Source organism: Leptopilina boulardi, unplaced genomic scaffold (genome assembly GCF_019393585.1).
Source record: "Leptopilina boulardi isolate dan_hultmark-lab unplaced genomic scaffold, ZJU_Lbou_2.1 LbouV2_302, whole genome shotgun sequence".
In the NCBI taxonomy this organism is placed as follows: Eukaryota; Metazoa; Arthropoda; class Insecta; order Hymenoptera; family Figitidae; genus Leptopilina; species Leptopilina boulardi.
In genome coordinates, this window is record NW_026137866.1 from 2255121 (window position 1) to 2269295 (window position 14175).

The following is a 14175-nucleotide window of genomic DNA, read 5'->3' on the forward strand; positions in this document are numbered from 1 at the left end:
ACAATGTAAAATTTTTGTTTTATATTTTTCCAACGTTCCACCATAATAAAACAAAGGAGAAAATTTAATGAAAATTAAACCTTTTTTTTTTTTTTTTTTTTTTAATAATTTATGATTTCCACGACTGTCGATATATATTTATTAAAAAACAGAAATCTTGAAAATAGAATGTATCTAGTGATTTCTATATTATATGATAGGATATTTACAAGTTATTTCATATTGAATGTCTGCCGAATGTTAAATGGCTATTGACTCGTGTCCGACAGCAATCAAAGCAAATCGGTTTGCGAGGTCGTGTCTCACATCTTTTGAATGTATTACTTTATCATTTTATATATTATTATTTATTTTATTTCATTTTTTCCTATTGTTTGCAGATTCAAATTCTGGTCTGATTTTGGTTCGAATTTTTCATCACTACTAAATTCAAATTATTGATTACTGTTTGTGGATATAAATACAAATTCCAGACTCATTTTGTATTCCAGATTTTTTTGCAAAATAGTTTAAACATAAAAATTCCATTAAAATTTTCTCAACTCATTTTGGATTAGATTTTTTGGGCGGCATAAATTCGGATTAATATGGATTTGTTATTTTTCACATAAAGATTTCAAATTATTGCGTGTTACGCAATAATTTGTACTGAATCCGAATAGTTTACAAAAAAAAATTTCCTAATTATTCGGAATTCATTTTGGATTATTTTTTGATCGAATTTCGTTAGTAAATTTTCATTTCGTTTGGAAAATTCCTTTATTAAAATTAATAACAATTTTAAATTATTTAGATTCTCGGAGATTTATTAGGGATTTTTTAAAAATTCAGAAGCATTAATAGTTTAGATAATTGTCAGTCTTCAAGATTTATTGCTAAATTTTGTATCTTCAATTCAGGAAGTTGGTACTTAATTCTTCAATATTAATCAAATACAGCATTCCAAACAATTTTATCATCCAATTAAATTAGAAATATAAATAAATCTTGAATTTGATTTTAACAATTTTCTCGATAAAAAAAAAATTCAGTAATATTTTTTTTTTTATTGACAATTTGTAATCCAAATATACGTATAGATCAAAAATAGGAGTGTTAATAGGTTCCATGTTTCTAAATTCAGAGAGATGTTTCGAAGGCAAACATTTGTTTACAATTAACGTTTATTTAACTTGATATATTTACTATTGTCAACTCTCTAACGAGTACTTGACGTAATCGAAGTAATTTACAAATGAAGTAGAAAAGGAATAATCGATGCAGTCGTTGGCCACTACTGACCTTACTGCACTTACGCAAGGCCGGAAGCCTTCCTGTAAATTCGATTACAAGACCGGTGTCAATCGTGCTTTAGTATTGTTATAGTTAGGATTATATATTAGTCAGCAAGTCCACCTTGTTTGAAGTTCAACTGCAGATTTTCTTTTTTTTATTTGTCGTTCAATTAAATTTATTCATGCGTTACAAAATTCGTCCCAACATAATTGCTGCCACAAGGGGAAATCAGGTGAATTCAAAAATTTTTTATTAGTGAAGTTTTTTCATTTTAGTAATAGAGAAAATTGTTTACCTCTTTAATATTAAAATTTAATTTTTAAAATTTTTTAAAAAATTCCAAAAAAAATAATTTATTTGATTTAAATAGGTTACTTGACTATTATCAAATAAATATTTATTTGTATCAAATAATTATTATTTGAGTCAATTTAAAAATTTAAATTTATTTTTAAAAAGCTTATAATATTTTTAATTTTTTTTTTTTTTTCATTTTGTTTATAGACTATAATTATTATTAGTTTATGCTTTTTTTCGCACGCTTTAATCAATAATTGTGTAACTAATTTCTAAAGTCTATTATCTATTTTTAATTTTTTAATAAGAGTTAATAGTATGGTAATAAAGGAACTTAGTAATTTTATTATTGTCGATTAGTGTTATTATGCGAGTTCCAAAATGTCGCAAACAATTACGTATAAATGTTTCGACTTAATTGTGAATATGAATAATATTTTAATGGACATTTTGGGATTAATAAAATAAGTTACAATAATAATTTTTTTTTTTTGTCGGTAAACAAATTTTATTAATTGATTTAACTACTTAGTTTATTGGATTTTACATTAAAGTAATACGTTCAACTAATAACAGTTTTTATTATTACGTTCTTATTGATAATAAAGAAATTATATTTTTCTTTATAATTTTAAATTTTCAATTGTAAATTAATATCAATTATAAAATAGTTAAAATTATAATTAATTTCAAATATCTAAATAATTATAATTAATTTCAATTATAAATAATTTAAATTGTAATTATTTACTAAAAAAAAAAAATTGTCACTTATCAATTTTTAAATTATTTTATCTCTAAATCATCGGAATATTTTTACAATATTAAAAAATTTGGAGTTTATTAATAAAAATTTTTTGATTATCGAATAAGTAGAAAAATTCTATTTTAAATTTCCGATCAAGGCTATATTGTGTATATATACAATATTTAGGTAAGGGAAACAAAAATGAAGCTGGAGAATTATTGAGAATTGATTGATTGATTTTGAAGGTGAAAAAAAAAAACCTCAGCTTAAAAAGATTATTTGTTAGCTATTTTCTTATTGTTAGAATTCTGACGTGATTTATAAATTTTTTTCTTTGAGGAAAACTATTTTTTTAAATACACCATCTGAGGATATTAATTTTTTTAAAAATAATTTAAAAAAAAATTGGTTCTTTAGTTGACAAATTTAGAAGAAGCCTTGCACACGTGGAAATACTCTGCAGCTTTTTTCAGGTTCAAGGTCTCTAGAAGAATCCAAGTAGGAAGTGTTGATTGTGTGGGGGAAGAGGAGGTCGAGAAGAGGGAGTGGTTGCTGGCTCCAAAAGGGTTGAAAGCTCGCGAGTTTCCACTTTCCTCACTTTTTTCTCCCTCACTCATACATCAAAATATGTTTACATTCATATAAAAATTATTTCCAATAATAATAATAATAATAATAATAATAATAATAATAAAAATAATAAAAATAGAAATAATAAAAATAGAAAACTAAAATAATTTTATGTACAATAGAATTATTGTTCTCTTTTATTTTCTATATTTCTGTAGAATATAATTTTATCTATACAATTTTTTCGAATTTCATCCAGCCTCTTTTTCATTGAATGCATTATTTTTTTTTTCCCATCAAATTCAATTTTTATGATTCATCAGTTGATACTTTCAGGGGCAAGTGACACTTGTTGCATTGAACATGTTCAACTTTAAGCTGCCTTAACATATTACCGTAAATTAAAATTATCATAATTTAAAAAAAAATATTTTTATATTTTGAATTTTTGAAATCTGACTAAATTCGTAATCTCCAAAAATCCTCGAGAGTAACAAATTTCAAAGAAATTAAAACTAATTTATCCTTCTTATTATTATACTATATTAATTGTTTATTTATATTATAATTAACAATTAAAAATAAGTGAAATTATAATACAATAAATTGAAGTAATTAAATAATTTTTCATTTGTAGCCTCTCATCATTTGAATCATTTATGGGAATTTTTTTCGAAACACGCAATTTTTCATCATCGACTAAAGAAATAGATAATGGAGATAATATTAAGAAGCGTATAGAATTCGATTAAAGTGGCTGTCATTATTATTATTATTATTATTATATTTAATAAAACCGATAAGGTGGATGAGGGTTCGTTACCTGGTAAAGTTACCCTGGTATAGAGGTGGTTTAATATCGACCAGGCGCAGCTGATCTGTGGTAGCGTCGACGCGATTAGTTCCGACCCCTACCGACTTGTCCCGATTTGTTTGAGTTGAAAATTTCACTCCAGCCCGGGATACCATGCCCGAGGTAGGTACTAGTTCATCTAGGAAATCGTTTTTGAAACGTGCACGAGGCAAAGTTCTATTTTGGCTTCGACGATCTCTCGGTACGCACCAGGTGTGTGTCCAAAAAAATTTTCTATGTGTTTTTCTTCTTCATTCAAAAATTAATTTTCATTCAAGTTTCGATTTTTTTTTCTGTGATAAACAAAATCCAGGAAAGTGTTTCTTTTTTTTGAAATAATAAAAAGAATTTATTCCCGCATCTTTTATTGCAATTATATATTGAGGAATTTTTTCAAAAAATTTTGATAAATCTATTTTGAAAAATTCAAAAGAAAAATTAAACATTATTTTTATTAATAGAAATTATGTTTAGAAAAAAAATTTGATAAATAGATTTATTAGGTTTTGGGAAAATGATATAAAAATGAGTTTTCTTCCGGAAACCCCTTATTTCTTCATGTTGACTTTTCCGGCAGCTACAAAACTTTCTATATAGAAATTTAATTTCGAATGTTTATCTTTTGGTAAAAAAAAATATTCTTTTATTGTAATAATGTAACATCTATAATTAATTGCTTTTTTTTTTTATTAAATTCTCCAGCTTCAAATTTTGTCCCTCAATAATTTTGTTTATTATTTTTTGCGAAAAAATAAAATAAACAGAAATTTATTAATTAAAAAAAAATAGAAACTTATTAATTTAAAAAAATAGAAATTTATTAATTAAAAAAAAATATATGTTTCAAAAAATCATAAATAACAAATTTTGTTATTTATGATTTTAAAACAAAAAAATAAATCTAATTTATTTTTTTATTTCTTTTTATTATTTATTTGGAATTTAATATTTAAATTATTATTTTTATCCAAAGAACTAAAAAGTGAATTTAATTATTTAAAATAAAAAAAAAAATTGGATTAAAATAAATAGAATGTAAAATCCTAAAAGTAGAAAATTTTAATATCAAAGATTATTTATAGTCGGAATGAAAACATTTCAAATAGGATAGATGAAACAATAATAAATTTACATTCAACGAATTCATTTAAAAGTGAGTTATGGAAGAGAAAGATAACTATGAAATTCAATTTCCTCTACGCGCTTCCTATGAGAAATCAATGACTTGATGCACTTTATGTCTTGAAATAACTCTCGACCTTTACCATAGACTTGCTCTAAAAGTCAATTTTCCATTGAAAAAGTCACTTCAGACCAAGTATTTTATTATTTTTATGTCACTTTATATATTGCTTTACTTTGTCTATATTTTGACATAGGAGTTTCACTTTTCTCCACACATTATTCCGCTTTTAAATCGTTTTTTTTCTCCTCTTTTTTAATATTCATCTCTTTGAACAAATCAAAACCAGATATTCTATTTATAATGATATCAAAAAAGTTTTTTTTTATTAAAAATATTGTTAATAATTTCTTAATTAATTATTAAATAATAATTAATTAAATATTAATTTTAATGGCACAATTTTTATTTTTAATTTTTAAATTAAATTTGATTAAAAAAAAAATGATCTATCGCGAGGAAACTGATTTTGATAAAAGCGGGATGTTAATAGGAAGAATACTATATTGATTTTATATGACTTGGAAGGGAGATTAATGAATAATTAAAAAGTCATGTCAATTCGTGATTAGAATAAAAATGATGTGAGTCATGAGATTTGATTTACATTTTACACATTGCACTTCTGTGTCTCGACCTGACGCAACTCGCGGTCAGTCACGAAAGCTCAAGTTCAAGGTTGATTCCCGCATCGACCCGGCCTTCGGATACTTTCCGGTTCCGGTCCCAGTCGGGCGAATGCTGCGGTCCTGACAAAACAAGAGGAATTGTGTCGCGGGAATTGGGATTTTCAAATTCGCGTTTTTTTTTTGCAAAATTTTTTTTTTTCAATTTGAAAAGAAAAAGAAATATTGTGTTTATTTCATAAATGTTTATAAATTTTGAAATTTTATAAAAAAAAATCATCTGTTTATTTAGATTTATATTTTAAAAAATTTTCTAGTAAATTTAAAAAATGTATTTATTAAATTTATAATAATTATTATTATAAATTATTTCAATACATTTTTAAAAATTGAATTTTGAATTAATTATTTTTTTTTTATTGATTAATTTGCTTTCGATTTTCATTTTTTGTAATAAAAATTTTATTTTTCAGGTTGACGGTCATGGCACGGAAACGGTACAAGAACTCGATGAGGAGATGGAGAAGGTCTTCGCGATGGATGCTGGAGACAAATTCGACGTAGCCCGATTTGGATCCCCTTCTGAATCGGTTGGATCTGGTCGTGAACGCGATCGTGTTCCATCATCGCGTCATGGCGATCACGATATTAATCGTAAGCTGATATTTGCAAATAGTGAAAATTTTCATTTTTTAGAATATTATTTAGATATTTAATTATTTCATAGACAAATTTTCATTTTTAGTATTTAGTATTTGACAAAATTTCATTTTCAAAACGAATTTTTACTTAACAAATAATTTTTTAGATGCTAAATTAAGATTTCGGTCAAAATTTAAATTCTGTCTAATAAACTCTATAAATATTCAGCGAATGCAAAACAATCTAATTTTTAAATTCAAGTTTTAGAAAATGACGAGAAGTTTTAATTTTAATTAAAGATGAAAAATTTCGTTACTAAAATATTTTAGTCGTGTTTTGGAAAAAAAATTTGTTAAATGATAAAGATATTAAAAAAAAGAAAATTTCCATTTTAATAAAAGTTTAATTGTAATTTATTATTATATTTTCATTTAATAATTGTTAAACATTAAATTAGTAAAATTTTAATTAAAAAAAAATTCAATTAAACACTTTGTCACTTTAAAAGCTAGATTGAAATTTCATAAAAATTTCTCATGACATATATATGACATGCGCTTAAAAATGAAATCTTTTAATGAAAAATTCTATAAAATTGAAAGTACACGTCAAAAGTAGAGTTTCATTTAAAAAAGTTTCGTTGTTAATTTAATATTTAAAGGAATCGATTGTTGAAAATTTTAGAATGCTTTTATGGTAATTGAGAAATTATTTTCAAAAAGTAATAAATTGGAGTTGTTGAAACTATAGTGAAAGGGAGATCAAAATTTATTTTCAAATTAGAGAGGAATTTCATTGAAATAAATTTTTATTCTCCAGAAAGTGAAAATCTAATAATTTTTTTAATTTCTTCGTAATAATAAATTTTAATACAATTATCACTAAATTATGATTTTTATTTCATAATCGCAAACTTTAGCATTTGACATGTTCAATATTTATGATGTGACGAAATTTTGGCACTGTTTTCTTCTTTCGAAATTCTACTACTATTATACTTTTTACTATACCTATGAGTAAGAATTTTTCTTACATTAGGATTGCTTGAAAAAAAAGATTTTATTTATATTTTAATTATACTTATTTCATTTCTCATTAAGATTTAATATTCTAGCGACTCGTCATTTTATGATTTTGCCAATAATGAAGTTACAATTAATTTTTTTTTCCTGTTTTTCTTTACTTTTTTTTTTTTCTCTTATCATTTTTTTTTCTCTGACCTTCATTTAAAAAATGAAATATTAAATCTTCTATATAAGAATATTAAACTACAATAGATGTGTGAATATTGATTTTGTTTGATAAAAGAATTCATTTAGTCTTGGGAAAATTTGAAAAATTGTTTCGTATTTTTTTTTCAGAATACAGAAAACGAAGTTATCCTCACCCTCACATGCCATTGAAGAGTCTTCATTCAAGATCTATGAGACGTCATTTATCACCGTAAGTCCTTAGAATTTTCATGAAGCACTTTACTATCCGGATATCTATTTTCACTTTTGTAAAACATGTGGATCTAGAGCAGGAAGCTTGATATTCATTTTGAAAAATTACTTTTTTCTGATTCACTAAAAGATTCCTTTAGAAAATATATTCTCGACAAATTTCAATTTTTGAATAATTGATTTTCGTTTATGGAAATTACATTTCACTATGTATTTAATATTTGAGTTGAAAAACTTTTTTTACTAAAAGTTTTATATTAATTAACTTAATAATTTTTTAATTTCAATTGAATCAGAAAAAAAATTAAATCACGAAAAATGTTTATTAATTATTTTAAAAATTTTAATTTATATTTCTAATTCTTAAACTTATAAACTATTTTTTTTAATTATATATACTTGAAAAGAGTATTTTAAAATAAAAAAATTTGTTATTTACATGTTTTTTTTTAACGAATTCAAAGAATGTGTAATGATTTTTAGAAAATGTTAATTCATTGTTAGTAGATATTATTTGCTTAGATTTGTTAATTTTTATAGTCGTCCTTGAAAAATTTACTTACTAATTATTGTCGACCTTATTTAATCAAGAAGCATGAAATAAGTACTTTGGAATTTCTTGGAGATCTTAGAAAAAATTGTACCTTTTATTTATTTATTTTTTTTATAAGAAATAGAATGAAAAAAAAATCCTTAGAATATTATCTAAATTCTATTCGCTCTATTCTTATAAATTATATAAAATTAGTAATATCGCATTTTTATTTTGTCATAAAATAAATATTCTTCATTTTTCTTGAGGAAAATTCTTCAAGGATTTTGTTCATTACAATTTTTCCTCGATAAAAATGAAAAAAAATGATTCAAAATTAATCTCATAAGATTTTTATATTTTGTGAAATAAGTTAATTAAAGAGTTTTGATAAAATAAATTGAAATATGATTAAAGATTTGGAATTAATGTTTCAGTGAAGGTTCTACTACAGAGGCAAGTCCTGAAGAGGAACAATTAGGAAGCGATCCGAGTGTAACGAGTAATTTACAAGAATTGGATGTTCCGGATAACAGCGAAAGTTCAATATCCAAAGATGATCAACAAGAAGATGAAAATGATGATAATAATAAGGAGACAAATGCAAATGTAGCGGAAAAAATAATAGAAAAAAAAGATCAACAACAAAGCAGTGAGAGTGAAGCGCCAACTTCAGAAAGAGCCGCTTCTGGATTCAACGAAAGTCCATTTGGAAGTCCAAGAGTACAATTTGAAAATATTAAAGAAGAAGAAAGTACTTCGCCAAATCACGAGGAACCAGCTGAGGAAGATCGAAAAGGACGCAGACATCGCGAACACAAGTAAGGGCGTCACTTATTTATCTCCTTTTTATAAATTAATTAAATTTAATTAGAATATTTTAACGTCATTTTTCTAATTAAAAATTTTGACTTAATAGTGCGAATATTTGATATTTTTTCTCTTCAGTGATTTCAATATTATTTTTGAAGTATTTAATATGAAATAATATTAAAAAAAAAAAAATTTTGTAGTTTCCTATATTTAACCATTTAAAATCTCGTTGTTCTTACTAGTCTGGCTAATTACGAGTGCAACAGTTTTCTACACAGGTATGAATTACTCGAAGAAGTTTATTTAATCCACTATACTTTTAAATAGGATCAATTTATTTTCATGCTTGCTATATATATATGCAACCCAGCAGAGTATATTTATCTCCATTCTCAGAGTTCACTCTCTATAGTTCATGTCTGTTTATATTAAAATTTTTTTAATTCTATACAAAGAGAAACTGAAATAATTTATCCAAGGATAATTTTTTCGTTATCGAAATTCATTTTCGTTTCACGCATGTTCGTTTCGATTTTTTTTTATCCTAAAAATTAAGGTATTTTTCTTACAAATCCATAAATAAATTTGGATTATTTCTTCATATTGAAAATAGATAAAAAAAAACAAATTTTTTTTTTTTTGAGGATAGTGACAATTTATAGTTTCTGAAGAAAAGATCGACTTGTGTATAATATAAAAATTTTAAACTCTCCTGAAATTTGTTTTAATAACCGAAAAAAATTTATTGACTTCGTACCAATCTCGAAAGAAAGAGAAAGCATTAATGGAATTTCTCCCTGCAATTTAAAAAACTATAAATTGTTTCTAACTTGGAAATCAATAAACCCTGTCCTTGAATTAAATTCCTATTACGATTGTCACGGCATAGATATAGAAAAAATTGTTTCCGTGTTTTGAAAAAATATCCTGAGAACGACTTATTAGATGGGACGCATGTAAATGCTACAAGTTAATTATTTGACATAATTTTCAAACAAAAAAAAAAAACTACAGACAAAATCAAATAAAAATAAATTTTAAACAAAATAATAATAATTCTGATAAATGACAGTGAATATCCAAAATAATTTATTATAATCAACGTCAATGAAAGATTAACATTTTAAAAAAACAAGAAAAAAAACTGTCTTAACAATACAAACACACAGACAAAATTAATCACGCCCAACCAATAATTACACTATTTTGATTGGCCTCAGCAAAAAACAGATTTTTTTTTTATATTTTCAGTTTTTCGTGTATCTTTGACCTAATTATTTTTTATTGAAAAAATGGTTCACAAAAAAGAAAAAACAAAAACCAATGTCAGATACAGTCCAGGGGGTTTTATTTTCTGTGAAGAATTAAGTTTTTATTTACTTTTGAAAATTAATTACCGTCAATATGAAAAATATGAAAAATGCAAGTTTTTAGCTAAAATACAATGAGAGACAACAATATATTAAAAACGTAATTTTTGGCACACTTTTAAAAAAAAAGACAAGTTATGCAAAAAACTAAAAATTTTCAATCTATACCTATTTAAAAATTCTAAAATTATTAACAATTCAATTTTTCATTTGTATATTCAAACTGTTTTTTAAATTTTCCATTTTATTTATAAATAATTTAAATTTACAAACGCACATTTCAAATTCTTTATTTAAATAAATGAGTAAATCCATAATTTAAAATATATAGAATACAAAATATTGTGTAACAAATATGTAATCTAATTTTAGACAATAATAAAACGAAAGACTCAAACCCAGGTCTAAACGTATATAATCTAAAATGACGGAAAATTTTCAAAAGATAATAAAATGTTTCTAAATTATTTTAATTGTTAATTTTATTTTTCAAAAAAAAAAATTGAAAAAAACTCTTGACAGATTTAGAAAAGTTTCTAACTTCATATTAGATAAAAATTTTCGATTAATTCGGAAAAAAATTTCCATGCCCTTTTTATTTGTTCGGAAAAAATGTTTAGAAAAAATCTCAATTTGTAACTTAAGGGTCAAAATTTCTCAAAAGAAGCATGAGGGAATTTTTTAAATTTTGTGGAATTTCTGATTGATTATCTTTTTTGTCAATTTTTCTTCCAATTTCTTCTTTACCATGATGACTTTCTATTTCCTTAAATCGATTTTCTTTTCATTTTCAAAATATTCGTTTCTAAAAGTGATTTTTCAAATTCTTCTTTGGAAAATATATTTATTTTTTAATTCACCTTTTGGCGAATTTTTTAAATTATTGTTGTTTATAATTTGGTATTTCAAATTTTCTTTCCATTTTCTAAAATATTTGAATTTATCAACTATTTTAATTCGTTAATTTGTAATGTATAATTTTTCCTTGGAAATTAATTTTTCATTTTAATTTTAGATGATTCTTTGATAAATTCTGACTTACAATACAGAATTATGGCACGAGGCACTCGTGGAGACAATAATTTTAATGAAAATTGGAGAAAAATCCAAATAAAAATTTTTCAATTCTGATAAATTGTATTTGGAAAGTTTTCACATACCCCTCGGAATCTAGACCTTGAAAAAAGTAATGGTGGCAGAAATGATGCGGTGTCATGGCCTTTGGCCAGATTTTTAGCTCTCTCTCTCTCGTGTCGTTGAATTAGAATGAAGCAGAGAGGCAAAGGGTGAAAAAGCTCTTGCTGTCATTGTTTTGAATTTAATTGGATCGACCGGGTCGTATTTGAGTTTCAAAGGTGGGTGCCAAGCTCTGTCAACCAATTGTCAGGAAACTTGTGTTATTTAGCCTGACTGACTTGCTTTTCCATCTAGTTCGGCCAGACAATCTTTTGCATCCATGTCCGTCAACTACGATCGTTCTCAGGATCGCATTGGTGACATTAGACGGTTTGTGATTGTGTCGTGACCATCGGACGATCGGATTATCCCCGCTTTTCTATTTTCATTTAGTGTAATTACTCAAAAAAAAACCACCAAGAAATAATAATTGAAAAATCACTAAACATTTCAAAATAATAATATTTCAAAAAAAATTTCATATTAATAACTAACAATTTGAAGAAAAAAAAATTTGGTGTAAAAAATAAGGAAGTAAAACAAATTTTTAATATTTAAAAGAAAAAATTTAATCATTGTAAATAATTAAAACATCGAATGTAAAAGTAACAATATTTAAACTCATATTTTTTTTCTACTTTTGATATCGATGGCTTACGTCGGGTTTTGTCGACAAGTTCTTCAGTCTAGGGACGTGAACTTGAATTTGATGAGTCGAGCCAGACACGAATTTCATTACCGGGGTCGCGTGCCAAAGAGCCATGATTAGCACACACTTTGTTGCAAATCGCTTTGAAAGTACACGCAGTGAGTGCAAGTTCACGTTTATTGAAATCGATTGAGAGAAAAAATTAAAAACAAATATATAAAATTACATATAATTAAGCCTTTTTTCATTAAAAAAATTTTCTATCAACTTAATTTGGCTTATGAATCAAATAAAAAGAACTGTCGACAAAATTGGTAAACTTTGCCAAAATTTGTAATTTGTTGCTAATTTCTAAAATTATTATTTTTGAGTTATATTTTTTTACAATTCTATAACAATTTTCGAATTTTCCTGTCAATTGTTTGTGTTAAACAAAAAAGAAAGAAAAATTTTTTTCAAAGTATCTTGTCTAATTTTAAATTTTCTTTTTACAGACGACATCATCATCATCATCATCATAAATCACGAAAGTATTCGCTACAAGAAGATCCACAATGGAGAAAACGATCGGGTGCAGGTCTTCCAGACGTCGCTGGTCTTATGGGTCGACGGGTGAGTGTCCAACCGGAAGAGGCACGAACCCTCCAGGAACTTGACATCGACGATCTTGAATCGCATAGGAGCGATGATTCCCGTGGAATGAGAAGACACAAGGCACATCCAACGGTGCAAATTGGTCGAAGAAAAGAGGGTGGAATTCCACATGAGACATTTAAAAAAATGTACGATCACTCGCCGCACGAGGTTTTCGTTCAATTGGACGAACTCCATGGATTTGGTGAGGAACGTGAATGGCGAGAGACGGCGAGATGGATTAAATACGAGGAGGACGTTGAGGAAGGTGCCGATCGATGGGGTAGACCACATGTCGCCTCACTAAGTTTTCATTCGCTTTTAAATCTACGACGATGTCTCGAGACTGGCGTTGTTTTGCTTGATCTCGAGGAAAAGGATCTACCCGGATTGGCCTATCGAGTCGTTGAGCAAATGGTTATTGAGGAACTTATTTTGCCGGAGGATCGACCTGTGGTGATGCGAGCTCTTCTCTTGAGGCACAGGCACGTTAATGAACACGATAGGGGATTTAGATTCAAGAGGAATTATTCGAGTTACACAAGTTTACAGGTGATTATTTTCTTTTTGAATATAAATAAAAAAATAATAATAATAATCCCAACTAGATTTATTATTTTCACAAATCTCGAGAGAAAGTATAGTGAAAAATATTTATTTCGTCACTAATAAACTAATTTATAGTTGAAAAAAAAAATAAATTTAAATTCGAGAAATTAAAATTTAAGAACGTTTTTAATAAAAATTTTCTAAAAAAGTGAAAAAAACAAAATCTCATTTTGAAACATTAAATTAAATTAGTCGTGAAATAAAGGTAGCTCTTTTAAACCAAAACTTTAATAAAAATTTTATATTTGTAAATACAAAGAACGTGAAATTAAAATCTATTTTCAAGTTTTAACTTAAAAATCAGTTTCTAAATTCAATTCAAAAAATAATATTTATTTTTAATTACTCGATATTTTTTTTTAATAAGAACATAAATAGATAATTATATATAATTATTAGTTTCTTTTAGAAAAAATCTTTAAATTAGTTGAATTATGTAAGGCTGTGATAATTAATTGATTTTTAAATGCATTTTCAGGTAAATTAAAAATTATCCATTTTTTTTTATTATCTCCTTAAATAGCATATTAACCAAAATATCCCTCGCACGCGTTACAACTTTAATATTCAGTAATAAAAAATTAGTCATAAAAATTTGAAAAATTATAATCACTCTCAATAAAGTCAAAATTAGTTTCAAAAAAAAATATGTAAAGTAGAAATTAATTTAAAAAAATTTCAAATGAATTGATTTTTTACATTTTTAAAAAATTACTTATCTCTTCACACAGCAAAAAATTTCAAATTCCTGATT

The 14175-nt window shown here is 25.3% G+C and overlaps 1 protein-coding gene across 8 annotated transcripts in view; it reads left to right on the forward strand.

Annotated features, from left to right (window-relative positions):
- The window catches only part of LOC127282830 (band 3 anion transport protein), a 30266-nt gene that overhangs the window by 9375 nt on the left and 6716 nt on the right, over nt 1-14175 (forward strand). For 3 of the 8 annotated variants that reach the window (XM_051307349.1, XM_051307350.1, XM_051307355.1), the window contains exons 1-6: nt 3831-3956; nt 6026-6206; nt 7556-7637; nt 8609-8992; nt 9227-9262; nt 12674-13364. In XM_051307349.1, coding sequence (XP_051163306.1) covers nt 3858-3956; nt 6026-6206; nt 7556-7637; nt 8609-8992; nt 9227-9262; nt 12674-13364 — 1473 coding nt within the window. In that variant the 5' untranslated portion in view covers nt 3831-3857. Of the gene's footprint in view, nt 1-1385; nt 1508-3830; nt 3957-5657; nt 5869-6025; nt 6207-7555; nt 7638-8608; nt 8993-9226; nt 9263-12673; nt 13365-14175 lie in introns of those variants that run through there. The other 5 variants (XM_051307353.1, XM_051307357.1, XM_051307356.1 and 2 more) reach the window with 5 other exon arrangements.